The sequence below is a fragment of the Pezoporus occidentalis genome, unplaced genomic scaffold (assembly GCF_034315485.1).
Source record: "Pezoporus occidentalis ecotype Australia unplaced genomic scaffold, CSIRO_AGI_Poc_V1 ctg580, whole genome shotgun sequence".
Lineage (NCBI taxonomy): Eukaryota > Metazoa > Chordata > Aves > Psittaciformes > Psittacidae > Pezoporus > Pezoporus occidentalis.
In genome coordinates, this window is record NW_026915922.1 from 22,512 (window position 1) to 39,563 (window position 17,052).

General features: G+C 57.2%; 1 protein-coding gene across 1 annotated transcript in view; it reads right to left on the reverse strand.

Moving 5' to 3' along the window:
• BAG6 (BAG cochaperone 6) overlaps window positions 1-16,285 on the reverse strand; it is a 31,777-nt gene extending 15,492 nt beyond the window's left edge. The window contains 10 exon segments of the mRNA XM_062638820.1: window positions 106-279; window positions 341-480; window positions 1,455-1,752; window positions 3,140-3,325; window positions 3,328-3,341; window positions 4,520-4,598; window positions 5,788-5,900; window positions 8,654-8,758; window positions 12,212-12,271; window positions 15,979-16,285. Of these exon segments, the coding sequence (XP_062494804.1) occupies window positions 106-279; window positions 341-480; window positions 1,455-1,752; window positions 3,140-3,325; window positions 3,328-3,341; window positions 4,520-4,598; window positions 5,788-5,900; window positions 8,654-8,758; window positions 12,212-12,271; window positions 15,979-16,285 (1,476 nt within the window).
• Between the last annotated feature and the right edge of the window lie 767 nt (window positions 16,286-17,052).

Consider the following 17,052-nt stretch of genomic DNA (forward strand, 5'->3'; position numbering starts at 1 on the left):
TTGACCCATTTTGTCCCATTTTCTGCCCATTTTACCCCTTTTGGATCCCATTTTGTCCCATTTGGATCCCATTTTGTCCCCCCCCGTGCCCATGGGGTGACTCACGCGCACGTTGCGGTCGCTGGGCCGGGCGCCGCGCAGGAAGCGCTGCCGGAAGCAGCGGCGCAGGAGGGGCTGCAGGCGCTGCAGGGGGTGGCAGCGCCCGTGCAGGAGCAGGACCACGTCCACCATGGAGAGGTGCTGGGTGATGAGCGACAGCAGCGCCCCCAGGAACCCTGCCGGACCCATAGAGACCCATAGACACCCATAGAGACCCATAGAGAGCCATTGAGACCCATTGAGAGCCATTGAGACCCATTGACACCCATTGAGAACCATAGAGACCCATTGAACCCATTGACACCCATTGACACCCATTGAGACCCATTGAACCCATGGAGAGGTGCTGGGTGATGAGCGACAGCAGCGCCCCCAGGAACCCTGCCGGACCCATGGACACCCATTGAGAACCATAGAGACCCATTGAACCCATTGACACCCATTGACACCCATTGAGAGCCATTGAACCCATTGACACCCATTGAGACCCATTGAACCCATTGAGACCCATAGAGAGCCATTGAGACCCGTTGACACCCATTGAGAGCCATTGAGACCCATTGAGAGCCATTGAGACCCATTGACACCCATTGAGAACCATTGAGACCCATTGAGACCCATTGAACCCATTGAGACCCATTGACACCCATTGAACCCATGCAGAGGTGCTGGGTGATGAGCGACAGCAGCGCCCCCAGGAACCCTGCCGGACCCATGGACACCCATTGAGACCCATAGAGACCCATAGAGAGCCATTGAGAACCATAGAGACCCATTGACACCCATTGAGAGCCATTGAACCCATTGACACCCATTGAGAACCATAGAGACCCATTGAACCCATTGACACCCACTGACACCCATAGAGACCCACTGACACCCATAGAGACCCATAGAGAGCCATTGAGACCCATAGAGACCCATTGAACCCATTGACACCCACTGACACCCATTGATGCCCATTGATCCCCATTGACCCCATTGAACCCCACTGATCCCCATTGCCCCCCATTGACCCCATTGAACCCCATTGATCCCCCTTGATCCCCACTGCCCACCATTGACCCCATTGATCCCCATTGACCCCATTGATCCCCATTGACCCCATTGCCCCCCATTGAACCCCATTGAACCCCACTGCCCCCCATTGACCCCACTGATCCCCATTGACCCCATTGAACCCATTGATCCCCATTGATCCCCATTGCCCCCATTGAACCCTTTGACCCCCATTGATCTCCATTGACTCCCATTGAGCCCTATGGCTCCCCATTGCCCCCCATTGATCGCCATTGCCCCCCATTGATCCCCACTGCCCCCCATTGCCCCCCACCGCCCCCCACTTTCTCACTCACCGTCGGGGCCCCCCCCTCCTCCGTCCAGGGGCCCCCCCCCGCTCAGGCGCTGCAGGAAGGCCCCGATGCTTTCGGGGGGCCCGGGGGGAGGGGCCCCCAAGGGACCCAACATGGCCGCCAGCACCCCCTGCACCACCGACGTGAAGAACTCGGGGGGCAGAGCCTCCCCTCCCCCCCCCCCGGGGGGCGGGGCTTCTGCCCCCCTTGGGGGGGAGGGGCCTCGCTGCTGCAAGGGGGAGGGGGGAGGGGAAGGGGAGCGGGGAGGGGGAGGGGGGGGAGCGTCCGGGGGGGAGGGGCTCTGGGGAGGGGGGGAGGGGGGGGGAGAGAAAGGGGGGGGGGGAGGGGAGGAGTGAGGCTCCGCCCACATCGCCATATAAGGCAATGTATGCGCGCACCCCCCCCAGTGGCTCCACCAATCACAGAGCTCCACCCTATAAGCCACGCCCCCCACATGGGGCTCCACCCCCATCGCCATATAAGGCAATGTATGCACACACACACACCCCCCCAGGAACACCACCAATCAGAGAGCTCCGCCCCCATCGCCATATAAGGCGATGTATGCACACACACCCCCCAGGAACGCCACCAATCACAGAGCTCCGCCCCCATCACCATATAAGGCGATGTATGCACACCCCCCCCCCAGTGGCTCCACCAATCACAGAGCTCCACCCTATGAGCCACGCCCCCCACATGGGGCTCCGCCCCCATTTCCATATAAGGCAACGTATGCACGCACACACCCCCCAGGAACGCCACCAATCACAGAGCTCCGCCCCCATCGCCATATAAGGCGATGTATGCACACGCACACACCACCCCCCCCCAGTGGCTCCACCAATCACAGAGCTCCATCCTATGAGCCACGCCCCCCACATGGGGCTCCACCCCCATCACCATATAAGGCAATGTATGCACACACACACCCCCCCCCAGTGGCTCCACCAATCACAGAGCTCTACCCTATGAGCCACGCCCCCCACATGGGGCTCCGCCCCCATCGCCATATAAGGTGATGTATGCACACACAACCCCCCCCAGTGGCTCCACCAATCACAGAGCTCCGCCCTATGAGCCACGCCCCCCACATGGGGCTCTGCCCCCATTGCCATATAAGGCAATGTATGCACACACACCGCCCCCAGTCGCTCCACCAATCACAGAGCTCCATCCTATGAGCCACGCCCCCCACATGGGGCTCCGCCCCCATTTCCATATAAGGCAACGTATGCACGCACACACCCCCCAATCACAGAGCTCCCACCAATCACAGAGCTCCGCCCCCATCGCCATATAAGGCAATGTATGCACACACACCCCCCCCAGTGGCTCCACCAATCACAGAGCTCCACCCTATGAGCCACGCCCCCCACATGGGGCTCCGCCCCCATTGCCATATAAGGCAATGGGCCTCTCATTGAGCCCACCCCCAAAGTGGCTCCACCAATCACAGAGCTCCCCCCATTTAAACCACTCCCTTCCACCTAAAGCCACGCCCCCCACTTGATGCTCCGCCCCCCACCCCCATATAAGGCAATGGGCCCTCAGATTGAGCCCGCCCCCCCCCCCCCAGTGGCTGCACCAATCAGAGCGCTCCACCCCTTCAAGCCACGCCCCCCTCTCCATCAGGCTCCGCCCCCCACCCTCCATATAAGGCAATGAGCCCCGCCCCCTCCACTCACCGCCATCGCCATGGCAACGGGCGCCGGCCCCGCCCCCAGCAGCCCCCCCAGCAGCGCCGCCATTGGCTGCTCCTCGGCGGGGGGCGGGGCCTGCGGGGGCGGGGCCGAGGCCGTCGGGACCGGGCCCCCCGGAGCCCCCCCCGAGGGGGGGGAGGGGCCGGAGGAGGGGGGAGGGGGGGGAGGGGGGAGGAGCCTCCTTGGGCTGGGGGAGGGGGGGGGGAGAAAAGGGGGGTCAGGGGGGAGCCACAGAATGGACCCCCCTGACCCATAGAGACCCATAGGGACCCATAGACCCCATAGAGACCCATAGAGCCCCATAGAGACCCCACAGAGCCCCATAGACCCCCATAGAGCCCCCATAGAGCCCCATAGAGACCCCATAGAGCCCCATAGAAACCCCACAGAGCCCCATAGAGCCCCCCCACACCCCCATAGAGACCCATAGAGCCCCATAGAGACCCATAGAGACCCCATAAAGACCCCACAGAGCCCCATAGAGCCCCATAGAGCCCCATAGAGACCCCATAGAGCCCCATAGAGCCCCATAGACCCCCATAGAGCCCCATAGAGCCCCATAGAGCCCCCATAGAGCCCCATAGAGACCCCATAGAGCCCCATAGAAACCCCACAGAGCCCCATAGAGCCCCCCCACACCCCCATAGAGACCCATAGAGCCCCATAGAGACCCATAGAGACCCCATAAAGACCCCACAGAGCCCCATAGAGCCCCATAGAGCCCCATAGAAACCCCATAGAGACCCCATAGAGCCCCATAGACCCCCATAGAGCCCCATAGAGCCCCATAGAGACCCCATAGAGCCCCATAGAGACCCCATAGAGCCCCATAGAGCCCCCATAGACCCCCATAGAGACCCCATAGAGCCCCATAGAGACCCCATAGAGCCCCATAGAGACCCCACAGAGCCCCATAGAGACCCCATAGAGCCCCATAGAGCCCCATAGAGCCCCCATAGAGACCCCATAGAGCCCCCATAGAGCCCCATAGAGAAACCCCATAGAGACCCCATAGAGCCCCATAGACCCCCATAGAGCCCCATAGAGCCCCATAGAGACCCCATAGAGCCCCATAGAGACCCCATAGAGGCCCCATAGAGCCCCATAGAGACCCCATAGAGACCCCATAGAGCCCCATAGACCCCCCATAGAGACCCATAGAGACCCCATAGAGACCCCAGAGACCCCACAGAGCCCCATAGAAACCCCATAGAGACCCCATAGACCCCCATAGAGACCCCATAGAGCCCCATAGAGACCCCATAGAGCCCCATAGAGCCCCATAGAGACCCCATAGAGACCCCATAGAGCCCCATAGAGCCCCATAGAGCCCCATAGCGCCCCATAGCGCCCCATAGCTCTCACCCAGCACCAGCGGCTGCATCAGGAGCTGCCCCACGAGGCCGCTGATGACCTGTGCCAGCGACGCCCCCCCCGCGGGGGCCTGCGGGGGTCAGGGGGGGTCATGGGGGGCGCGCCCCATGGTGGGGACCCCCATTGAGCCCCACTGACCCCATTGATCCCCATTGACACCCATTGAGCTCCATTGACCCCATTGATTCCCATTGAGCTCCATTGACCCCATTGATTCCCATTGAGCTCCATTGAGCCCCACTGATCCCCATTGATTCCCACTGAGCCCCACTGACCCCATTGAGCCCCACTGATCCCCATTGACACCCATTGAGCTCCATTGACCCCATTGATTCCCATTGAGCTCCATTGACCCTATTGATTCCCATTGAGCTCCATTGCGCCCCACTGATCCCCATTGATTCCCACTGAGCCCCACTGACCCCATTGATCCCCATTGACACCCATTGAGCTCCATTGACCCCATTGATTCCCATTGAGCTCCATTGAGCCCCATTGATTCCCATTGAGCTCCATTGACCCCATTGATTCCCATTGAGCTCCATTGACCCCATTGATTCCCATTGAGCTCCATTGACCCCATTGATTCCCATTGAGCTCCATTGACCCCATTGATTCCCATTGACACCCATTGAGCTCCATTGACCCCATTGATTCCCACTGACACCCATTGAGCTCCATTGACCCCATTGATTCCCATTGACACCCATTGAGCTCCATTGACCCCATTGATTCCCATTGAGCTCCATTGACCCCATTGATTCCCATTGAGCCCCATTGATCCCCACTGACCCCATTGAGCCCCACTGATCCCCATTGATCCCCATTGACACCCATTGAGCTCCATTGACACCCATTGAGCCCCATTGATCCCCATTGATCCCCATTGACACCCATTGAGCTTCATTGACCCCATTGAGCCCCACTGATCCCCATTGATTCCCTTTGAGCTCCATTGACCCCACTGACACCCATTGAGCTCCATTGACCCCATTGATACCCACTGAGCCCCATTGACCCCCACTGACACCCACTGAGCCCCATTGATCCCCATTGACACCCATTGAGCTCCATTGACCCCATTGATTCCCATTGAGTTCCATTGACCCTATTGATTCCCATTGATTCCCATTGAGCCCCACTGATCCCCATTGATTCCCATTGAGCCCCACTGATCCCCACTGACCCCATTGAGCCCCATTGATCCCCACTGATCCCCATTGATTCCCATTGAGCCCCATTGATCTCCCCCCACTCACGGGGTTGGTGGCGGCCGCTTGTGGGGCTCCAGGATGTGTGGGGCGCGGGGGGGGCGCCGTGGGGCGGGCGATGACGACGCGGGTGGGGGGCTGGAACCCCCCCACAGCCTGGCCTAGAGCGGGGGGAACAAAGGGGGTGAGAGACAAAGAGGCCTGGGCTATGGGGCAGAGCTGCGCTATGGGTCACTATAGGGCAATATTGTTCTATGGGGCAGAGCTGTGCTATGGGTCACTATAGGGCAATATTGTTCTATGGGGCAGAGCTGTGCTATGGGTCACTATAGGGCAATATTGTGCTATGGGGCAGAGCTGCGCTATGGGTCACTATAGGGCAATATTGTCCTATGGGGCAAAGCTTTGCTATGGGGCAGAGCTGCGCTATGGGTCACTATAGGGCAATATTGTGCTATGGGGCAAAGCTTTGCTATGGGGCAGAACTGCGCTATGGGTCACTATAGGGCAATATTGTCCTATGGGGCAGAGCTTTACTATGGGTCTCTATGGGACAGCGTTGTGCTATGGGGCAGAGCTGTGCTATGGGTCACTATAGGGCAATGTTGTCCTATGGGGCAAAGCTTTGCTATGGGGCAGAGCTGCGCTATGGGTCACTATAGGGCAATACTGTCCTATGGGGCAAAGCTTTGCTATGGGGCAGAGCTGCGCTATGGGTCACTATAGGGCAATGTTGTCCTATGGGGCAAAGCTTTGCTATGGGGCAGAGCTGCGCTATGGGTCACTATAGGGCAATATTGTGCTATGGGGCAAGAGCTTTGCTATGGGGCAGAGCTGCGCTATGGGTCACTATAGGGCAATATTGTGCTATGGGGCAAAGCTTTGCTATGGGGCAGAGCTGCGCTATGGGTCACTATCGGGCAATATTGTTCTATGGGGCAGAGCTTTACTATGGGTCTCTATGGGACAGCGTTGTGCTATGGGGCAGAGCTGTGCTATGGGTCACTATAGGGCAATATTGTCCTATGGGGCAAAGCTTTGCTATGGGGCAGAGCCGTGCTATGGGTCACTATAGGGCAATATTGTCCTATGGGGCAAAGCTTTGCTATGGGGCAGAGCTGTGCTATGGGTCACTATAGGGCAATGTTGTGCTATGGGGCAAGAGCTTTGCTATGGGGCAGAGCTGCGCTATGGGTCACTATAGGGCAATATTGTGCTATGGGGCAAAGCTTTGCTATGGGGCAGAGCTGCGCTATGGGTCACTATAGGGCAACATTGTGCTATGGGGCAAAGCTTTGCTATGGGGCAGAGCTGCGCTAGGGGTCACTATAGGGCAATGTTGTGCTATGGGGCAAAGCTTTGCTATGGGGCAGAGCTGCGCTATGGGTCACTATAGGGCAATATTGTCCTATGGGGCAAAGCTTTGCTATGGGGCAGAGCTGCGCTATGGGTCACTATAGGGCAATGTTGTCCTATGGGGCAAAGCTTTGCTATAGGGCAGAGCTGCGCTATGGGTCACTATAGGGCAATATTGTGCTATGGGGCAAAGCTTTGCTATGGGGCAGAGCTGCGCTATGGGTCACTATAGGGCAATATTGTGCTATGGGGCAAGAGCTTTGCTATGGGGCAGAGCTGCGCTATGGGTCACTATAGGGCAATATTGTCCTATGGGGCAAAGCTTTGCTATGGGGCAGAGCTGTGCTATGGGTCACTATAGGGCAATGTTGTCCTATGGGGCAAAGCTTTGCTATGGGGCAGAGCTGCGCTATGGGTCACTATAGGGCAATATTGTGCTATGGGGCAAAGCTTTGCTATGGGGCAGAGCTGCGCTATGGGTCACTATAGGACAATGTTGTGCTATGGGGCAAAGCTTTGCTATGGGGCAGAGCTGCGCTATGGGTCACTATAGGGCAATATTGTCCTATGGGGCAAAGCTTTGCTATAGGGCAGAGCTGCGCTATGGGTCACTATAGGGCAATATTGTCCTATGGGGCAAAGCTTTGCTATGGGGCAGAGCTCCGCTATGGGTCGCTATGGGGCAGAGCTCCACTATGGGTCGCTATGGGGCAGAGCTCCGCTATGGGTCGCTATGGGGCAGAGCTCCGCTATGGGTCGCTATGGGGCAGAGCTGTGCTCTGGCGCAGTGTTGTGCTATGGGTCGCTATGGGGCAGAGCTCCGCTATGGGTCGCTACGGGGCAGAGCTCCGCTATGGGTCGCTATGGGGCAGAGCTCCGCTATGGGTCGCTATGGGGCAGAGCTCCGCTATGGGTCGCTATGGGGCAGAGCTCCGTTATGGGTCACTATGGGGCAGAGCTCCGCTATGGGTCGCTATGGGGCAGAGCTCCGCTATGGGTCGCTATGGGGCAGAGCTCCGCTATGGGTCGCTATGGGGCAGAGCTCCGCTATGGGTCGCTATGGGGCAGAGCTCTGCTATGGGTCGCTATGGGGCAGAGCTCCGCTATGGGTCGCTATGGGGCAGAGCTCCGCTATGGGTCGCTATGGGGCAGAGCTCCGCTATGGGTCTCTATGGGGCAGAGCTCCGCTATGGGTCGCTATGGGGCAGAGCTCCGCTATGGGTCTCTATGGGGCAGAGCTGGGCTCTGACGCAGTGCTGTGCTATGGGTCTCTATGGGGCAGAGCTCCGCTATGGGTCGCTATGGGGCAGAGCTCCGCTATGGGTCGCTATGGGGCAGAGCTGTGCTCTGGCTCAGTGCTGTGCTATGGGTCGCTATGGGGCAGAGCTCCGCTATGGGTCGCTATGGGGCAGAGCTCCGCTATGGGTCGCTATGGGGCAGAGCTCCGCTATGGGTCGCTATGGGGCAGAGCTCCGATATGGGCCGCTATGGGGCAGAGCTCCGCTATGGGTCGCTATGGGGCAGAGCTCCGCTATGGGTCGCTATGGGGCAGGCTCACCTGTGGCTGCGGAGGCAGCGGCGGCCACCGCCTGCTGGGTGATCTGATGGGCCACGGCCTGCAGGAACTCGGGGGGCAGCGGCGGCAGCTGCAGCGGAGACGCACCTGGGGGGCGGAAATGGGGGTCAGAGCCTGCCCCATAGCGGGACCCACAACCCCTGCCCCATAGCGGGACCCAGAAGCCCTGCCCCATAGCCCTGCCCCATAGCGGGACCCACAACCCCTGCCCCATAGCGTGACCCAGAAGCCCTGCCCCATAGCCCTGCCCCATAGCGGAACCCACAACCCCTGCCCCATAGCGGGACCCACAACCCCTGCCCCATAGCCCTGCCCCATAGCAGAACCCAGAACCCCTGCCCCATAGCGGGACCCAGAAGCCCTGCCCCATAGCCCTGCCCCATAGCGGGACCCAGAACCCCTGCCCCATAGCGGGACCCACAACCCCTGCCCCATAGCCCTGCCCCATAGTGGGACCCACAACCCCTGCCCCATAGCGGGACCCAGAAGCCCTGCCCCATAGCCCTGCCCCATAGCGGAACCCACAACCCCTGCCCCATAGCGTGACCCACAACCCCTGCCCCATAGCCCTGCCCCATAGCAGGACCCACAAGCCCTGCCCCATAGCCCTGCCCCATAGCGGGACCCACAACCCCTGCCCCATAGCCCTGCCCCATAGCGGGACCCACAACCCCTGCCCCATAGCCCTGCCCCATAGCGGGACCCACAACCCCTGCCCCCCCTGCCCCATAGCGGGACCCACAACCCCTGCCCCATAGTGGGACCCACAACCCCTGCTCCATAGCGGGACCCACAACCCCTGCCCCATAGCGGGACCCACAACCCCTGCCCCATAGCCCTGCCCCATAGCGGGACCCACAACCCCTGCCCCATAGCGGGACACACAACCCCTGCCCCATAGTGGGACCCAGAACCCCTGCCCCATAGCCCTGCCCCATAGCGGGACCCACAACCCCTGCCCCATAGCGGGACCCAGAACCCCTGCCCCATAGCGGAACCCAGAAGCCCTGCCCCATAGCCCTGCCCCATAGCGGGACCAACAATGCCTGCCCCATAGCGGGACCCAGAAGCCCTGCCCCATAGCCCTGCCCTATAGTGTGACCCAGAACCCCTGCCCCATAGCCCGACCCAGAACCCCTGCCCCATAGCCCTGCCCCATAACTCCCCCCATAGCCCACCCTATCCCATGATCCACGGCTCCACCCTATAGCCCTCCCCCATAGCGTGACCCCCAGCCCAACTCATAGCCCTGCCCCATAGCCAGCCCCATAACGTGACCCATAACCCCTGCCCCACAGTGTAAACCATACCCTGCCCCATACCCCAACACACACCACAGCCTGCCCCATAGCCCTGCCCCATAGTGCAACCCACAGCCTGCCCCATAGCCCTGCCCCATAGCGTCACCCGTAACCCCTACCCCATAGCGCAACCCACAGCCTGCCCCATAGCCCTGCCCCATAGCATCACCCGTAACCCCTACCCCATAGTGCAACCCACAGCCTGCCCCATAGCCCTGCCCCATAGCGTGCCCCATAGCCCCTACCCCATAATGCAACCCACAGCCTGCCCCATAGTGTCACCCGTAAACCCTACCCCATAGTGCAACCCACAGCCTGCCCCATAGCCCTGCCCCATAGCGCCACCCATAACCCCTACCCCATAGCGCAACCCACAGCCTGCCCCATAGCGTCCCCCGTAACCCCTACCCCATAGTGCAACCCACAGCCTGCCCCATAGCCCTGCCCCATAGCGTCACCCGTAACCCCTACCCCATAGCGCAACCCACAGCCTGCCCCATAGCCCTGCCCCATAGCGTGCCCCGTAGCCCTACCCCATAGCGCAACCCACAGCCTGCCCCATAGCCCTGCCCCATAGTGTCACCCGTAACCCCTACCCCATAGTGCAACCCACAGCCTGCCCCATAGCCCTGCCCCATAGCATCACCCGTAACCCCTACCCCATAGCGCAACCCACAGCCTGCCCCATAGCCCTGCCCCATAGCGTCACCCGTAACCCCTACCCCATAGTGCAACCCACAGCCTGCCCCAGCCTGCCCCATAGCATCACCCGTAACCCCTACCCCATAGTGCAACCCACAGCCTGCCCCATAGCCCTGCCCCATAGCGTCACCCGTAACCCCTACCCCATAGTGCAACCCACAGCCTGCCCCATAGCCCTGCCCCATAGCATCACCCGTAACCCCTACCCCATAGTGCAACCCACAGCCTGCCCCATAGCCCTGCCCCATAGCGTCACCCGTAACCCCTACCCCATAGTGCAACCCACAGCCTGCCCCATAGCCCTGCCCCATAGCATCACCCGTAACCCCTACCCCATAGTGCAACCCACAGCCTGCCCCATAGCGTCCCCCGTAACCCCTACCCCATAGTGCAACCCACAGCCTGCCCCATAGCCCTGCCCCATAGCGTCACCCGTAACCCCTACCCCATAGTGCAACCCACAGCCTGCCCCATAGCCCTGCCCCATAGCGTGCCCCGTAGCCCTACCCCATAGTGCAACCCACAGCCTGCCCCATAGCGTCACCCGTAACCCCTACCCCATAGTGCCCTGCCCCATAGCATCACCCGTAACCCCTACCCCATAGTGCAACCCACAGCCTGCCCCATAGCGTCCCCCGTAACCCCTACCCCATAGTGCAACCCACAGCCTGCCCCATAGCCCTGCCCCATAGCGTCCCCCATAGCCCCTACCCCATAGTGCAACCCACTGCCATAGTGCCCCACAGCCTGCCCCATAGCGTCCCCCGTAACCCCTACCCCATAGTGCAACCCACAGCCTGCCCCATAGCCCTGCCCCATAGCATCACCCGTAACCCCTACCCCACAGCCTGCCCCATAGCCCTGCCCCATAGCCCTGCCCCATAGCGTCCCCCGTAACCCCTACCCCATAGTGCAACCCACAGCCTGCCCCATAGCCCTGCCCCATAGCGTCCCCGTAACCCCTACCCCATAGCGCAACCCACAGCCTGCCCCATAGCCCTGCCCCATAGCGTCACCCGTAACCCCTACCCCATAGCGCAACCCACAGCCTGCCCCATGCATCCCCGTAACCCCTACCCCATAGCGCAACCCCACCTCCCTGCCCCATAGCGTCCCCGTAACCCCTACCCCATAGCGCAACCCACAGCCTGCCCCATAGCCCTGCCCCATAGCGTCACCCGTAACCCCTACCCCATAGCGCAACCCACAGCCTGCCCCATAGCCCTGCCCCATAGCGTCACCCGTAACCCCTACCCCATAGCTCTGCCCCATTGCCCCCCACCTCCCTGCCCCATAGCGGCCCCCGTAGCCCTACCCCATAGTGCAACCCACAGCCTGCCCCATAGCGCAACCCACAGCCTGCCCCATAGCGTCCCCCGTAACCCCTACCCCATAGTGCAACCCACAGCCTGCCCCATAGCCCTGCCCCATAGCGTCCCCCGTAACCCCTACCCCATAGCTCTGCCCCATTGCCCCCCACCTCCCTGCCCCATAGCTCGCCCCGCCCCCGCCCCCCAAGTGCCCCTCCCCCACTCACCCATTCCCAGGCCGTGCCCGGGGGGGGCTCCCGTGGCCCCTCCCCCCGGCGCCCCTGACTCTGGGGTGGGGGAGGGGAGAGAAGAGAACGGGGTCAATGGGGGGAGGGGGGAGGGGAGACCCCCGGGGGGGGGGGAGGGGGAGGGGATTTTGGGTCATTTTGGGTTGGTTTGGGGGTTTTTTGAGGGGTTTTGGGGGAATTTTGGGTGGGTTTGGGTTTATTTTGGGTGGATTTTGGGTCATTTTCAAGGCTTTTTTGGGGTCTATTTTGGGGTTATTTTGGGTGGGTTTGGGTCTATTTTGGGTCTATTTTGGTATTTTGGGGTCAATTTTGGGTGGTTTTGGGTTTATTTTGGGTCTCTTTTTGGGTCTATTTTGGGTTTGAGTGTTTTTGGGTGGATTTTGGGTGGGTTTGGGTCTATTTTGGGGTCTTTTTTTGGTGGATTTTTTGTGCTTTTGGCTGGATTTTGGGTGGTTTTGGGTCTATTTTGGTATTTTGGGGTCTATTTTGGGTGGTTTTGGGTGGATTTTGGGTCTATTTTGGGTCTATTTTGGTATTTTGGGGTCTATTTTGGGTGGTTTTGGGTTTATTTTGGGTTTATTTTGGGTGGGTTTGGGTCTAATTTGGGTGGTTTTGGGTCTTGGTGGATTTTGGGTGTTTTTGGGTCTATTTTGGTATTTTGGGGTCTGCTTTGGGTTTATTTTGGGTCATTTTCAAGGCTTTTTGGGGGGTAATTTTGGGGTTATTTTGGGTGGGTTTGGGCCTATTTTGAGTGGTTTTGGGTCTAGTTTGGGTGGTTTTGGGTCTACTTTGGGGTCTTTTTTTGGTGGATTTTTTGTGCTTTTGGGTGGATTTTGGGTGGTTTTGGGTCTATTTTGGTATTTTGGGGGCTATTTTGGGTGGTTTTAGGTCTATTTTGGGTTTGAGTGCTTTTGGGTGGATTTTGGGTGAGTTTGGGTCTACTTGGTAGTTTTGGGGTCTATTTTGGGTGTTGAGTCTATTTTGGGTGGTTTGGGGTCTATGTTGGGTTTATTTTGGATCTATTTTGGGTCTATTTTGGGTGGTTTTGGGTTTATTTTGGGTCTATTTTGTGTCTATTTTGTGTCTATTTTGGGTGGTTTTGGGTTTATCTTGGGTTTATTTTGGGTCAATTTTGGGTTTATTTTGGGTTTATTTCGGGTTTATTTTGGGTGGATTATGGGTGGTTTTGGGCAATTTTGGATGTAATTTGGGTGGGTTTGGGTGGATTTTGGGTCTATTTTGGGTTTATTCTGGGTTTATGTTGGGTCTATTTTGAGTCTATTTTGGGTGGTTTTGGGTCTTTTTTTGGTGGATTTTGGGTGCTTTTGGGTGGATTTTGGGTGGTTTTGGGTCTATTTTGGTATTTTGGGGTCTGTTTTGGGTTTATTTTGGGTGGATTTTGGGTCATTTTCAAGGCTTTTTTGGGGGTAATTTTGGGGTTATTTTGGGTGGGTTTGGGTCTATTTTGGGTGGTTTGGGGTCCTTTTTTGGTGGATTTTTGGTGCTTTTGGGTGGATTTTGGGTGGTTTTGGGTTTATTTTGGGTTTTGGGTCTATTTTGGGTCTATTTTGGGTTTATTTTAGGTGCTTTTGGGTGGATTTTGGGTCATTTTCCAGACTTTTTTGGGGATAATTTTGGGGTTATTTTGGGTGGGTTTGGGTCTATTTGGGGTCTATTTTGGGTGTATTTTGGGTGTTCTTTGAGTCTATTTTGGGTGGGTTTTGGTCTTTTTTTGGTGGATTTTGGGTGCTTTTTGGGTGGTTTTGGGTCTATTTTGGGGTTATTTTGGGTGGGTTTGGGTCTAATTTGGGTGGTTTTGGGTCTTGTTTTGATGGATTTTGGGTGGTTTGGGTCTATTTTCAAGGCTTTTTTGCGGTAATTTTCGGGTTATTTTGGGTGGGTTTGGGTCTATTTTGGGGTTATTTTGGGTGGATTTTGGGTGGATTTTGGGGGTTTTGGGTTTATTTTGGGTGGGTTTGGGTCAATTTTGGGTGTTTTTTGAGTCTACTTTGGGTGTTTTTTGAGTCTATTTTGGGTCACTTTCAAGGATTTGGGGGGGGGCAATTTTGGGTTTATTTTGGGTGCTTTGGGTGGATTTTGGGTGGGTTTTGGCTCTATTTTGGGTGCATTTTGGGTACATTTGAGTCTATTTTGGGCGGGTTTGGGTCTATTTTGGGTCTATTATGGGTTTATTTTTGGTGCTTTTGGGTTCATTTTGGGTGGGTTTGGGCAATTTTGGGTGCTTTTGGGTGGAATTTGGGTGGTTTTGGGTCTATCTTGGGTGGTTTTGAGTGAATTTCTGGTGATTTTGGGTCACTTTCAAGGTTTTTTTGGGGGCACTTTTGGGGTTATTTTTGGTGGGTTTGAGTCTATTTTGGGTGCTTTTGAGTGGATTTTGGGTGGGTTTGGGTCTATTTTGGGTCTATTTTGGGTGTTTTTGAGTCTATTTTGGGTGGATTTTGGGTCTAATTTGGGTTCATTTTGGGGTGTTTGTGGGCTGTTTTGGGGGTTGGATTTGGGAAATTCTGTGTGTAATTTGGGTGTTTTGGTTCTATTTTGCATGCTTTTGGGTGGATTTTTGTATTTTTGTATGTTTGGCTATTTAGGGTGTATTTTGTTCGGTTTTGGGATCTATTTTAGTTGGTTTTGGGTGGATTTTGGATTTTTTGCTCTATTTGGGGTGCTATGGGTGGTTTTGGGCCTCTTTTGGGGGTATTTTGGGTGGTTTGGGGTTTATTGTGGGTCTATTTTGGGGTGTATTTTGGCTAATTTGGAGCGTTTTGTGTTTCTGGGTCCTTTTTGGCTGATTTTGGGTGCATTTTGGGTGTTTTGGGGTGGTTTTGGGTCCATTTTGGGTGGGTTTGGGTGTTTTTGGGACCGTTTTGGGTGGTTTCGGGGTGTTTTGGGGTCTGTTTTGGGGTGGTTTTGGGTGTCCCTCTGGTGTTTTGGGGTGTTTTTGGGTGAATTTGGAGTGTTTTTGGCGTGTTTTTGGGGTGTTTTCTGGTTGTTTTGGGGTGTTTTGGTGTTGTTTTTGGCTGTTTTTTTGGTATTTTGGGGGTGTTTTTTTGGTGTTTTGGGGTGTTTTTGGGTTGTTTTTGGCATTTTTGGCATTTTTTGGGTTTTTTTTTAGTTTTTTTTGCCTTTTGGGGTGTTTTTTGTTTTTTTTTTGTTTTTGTATTTTGGGGTATTTTTGGGTGTTTTTTGGGTGTTTTGGGGGTGTTTTTTGCGTTTTTTTGGGTGTTTTTGGGGTATTTTTGGGGTTGTTTTTGGATGCTCTTGGGGTGTTTTTGGGTGCATTTTTTGTGGTTTGGGGTATTTTTGGGTTGGTTTTGTGTGTTTTTGTGTGTTTTTGGGGTGTTTTTGGGTTGTTTTGGGGTGTTTTTGTTTTTTTTTTGTGTTTTGGGGTGTTTTTGGGTGCTCACCGCTCCTTTGTCGAGGAAGAGGTGCCAGAATTCCAGGAATGGCTGTTTTTGGGGTGTTTTGGGGTGTTTTTGGGGTGTTTTTGTGTGTTTTGGGGGTGTTTTTGTGCGTTTTTGTGTGTTTTGGGGTGTTTTTGTGTGTTTTTGTGTGTTTTGGGGTGTTTTTGTGTGTTTTTGTGTGTTTTGGGGTGTTTTTGTGCGTTTTTGTGTGTTTTGGGGGTGTTTTTGGCGTTTTTGGGGGTGTTTTTGTGCGTTTTTGTGTGTTTTGGGGTGTTTTGGGGGTGTTTTGGGGTGTTTTGGGGTTGTTTTTGTGTGTTTCGGGCTCACCGGGGATGTTCATGTGCATGAGCACGAGGGGCTCCACGCTCTGGTGCGAGATCCGGATGACGCGGGGGGGGGGCGGCCCGGGGGGAGGGGGAGGGGGGGGCCCCTCCGGGGTGGGGGCGGCGTCCCCGGGGCTGCTGGGGGTGGAGGCGGTGGGGGAGGGGCCCGGGGGGGCCTCGGCCGAGCCCGCGGGGGGTGGGGGAGGGGCTCGACCCCCCCCGTTTCCCGTCATGGTCACGGTGGTGCCCACGTTGATCTGGAGGGGGGGGGGGGGGAGAAAAGAGGGGTCAATGGGTGGGGCCTGCCCCATAGCGCCCCATAGAGCCCATTATAGGGCGTCCTCCCATCCCATAGTACCCCTATATATGGGTCCTCAACCCCATAGCACCCATTATAGGGGATCCCCCATCCCATAATACCCATTATAGGGGATCCCCCTATAGGGTCCTCCTGCCCCCTAGGTGGCGCTATCCCCATACATAGTCCTCCTCACCACTAGGTGGCGCCATCCCCATACACACTCGGTCCTCCCCACTGCTAGGGGGCATTTCCTCCCCACACACGTGGTCCTCCTGCCCCCTAGGTGGCGCTATCCCCATTCACACACAGAGTCCTCCCCACCACCAGGGGGCGCTATCCCCATACCCACAGAGTCCTCCCCACCGCTAGGGGGCGCCTCCTCCCCACACATGCGGTCCTCCTGCCCCCTAAGTGGCGCTATCCCCATACACTCGGTCCTCCCCCCACTAGGGGGCGCTATCCCCATAGACTCAGTCCTCCCCACCCCTAGGGGGCGCCTCCTCCCCACACATACGGTCCTCCTGCCCCCTAAGTGGCGCTATCCCCATACACTTTCAGTCCTCCCCACCACTAGGGGGCGCTATCCCCATACACAGTCGGACCTCCCCCCCACTAGGGGGCGCTATCCCCATACACCGAGTCCTCCCCACCCCTAGGGGGCGCTTCCTCCCCACACATGCGTCCTCCTGCCCCCTAAGTGGCGCTATCCCCAAACATACTCAGTCCTCCCCCCCCACTAGGGGGTGCTATCCCCATACCCACAGAGTCCTCCCCACC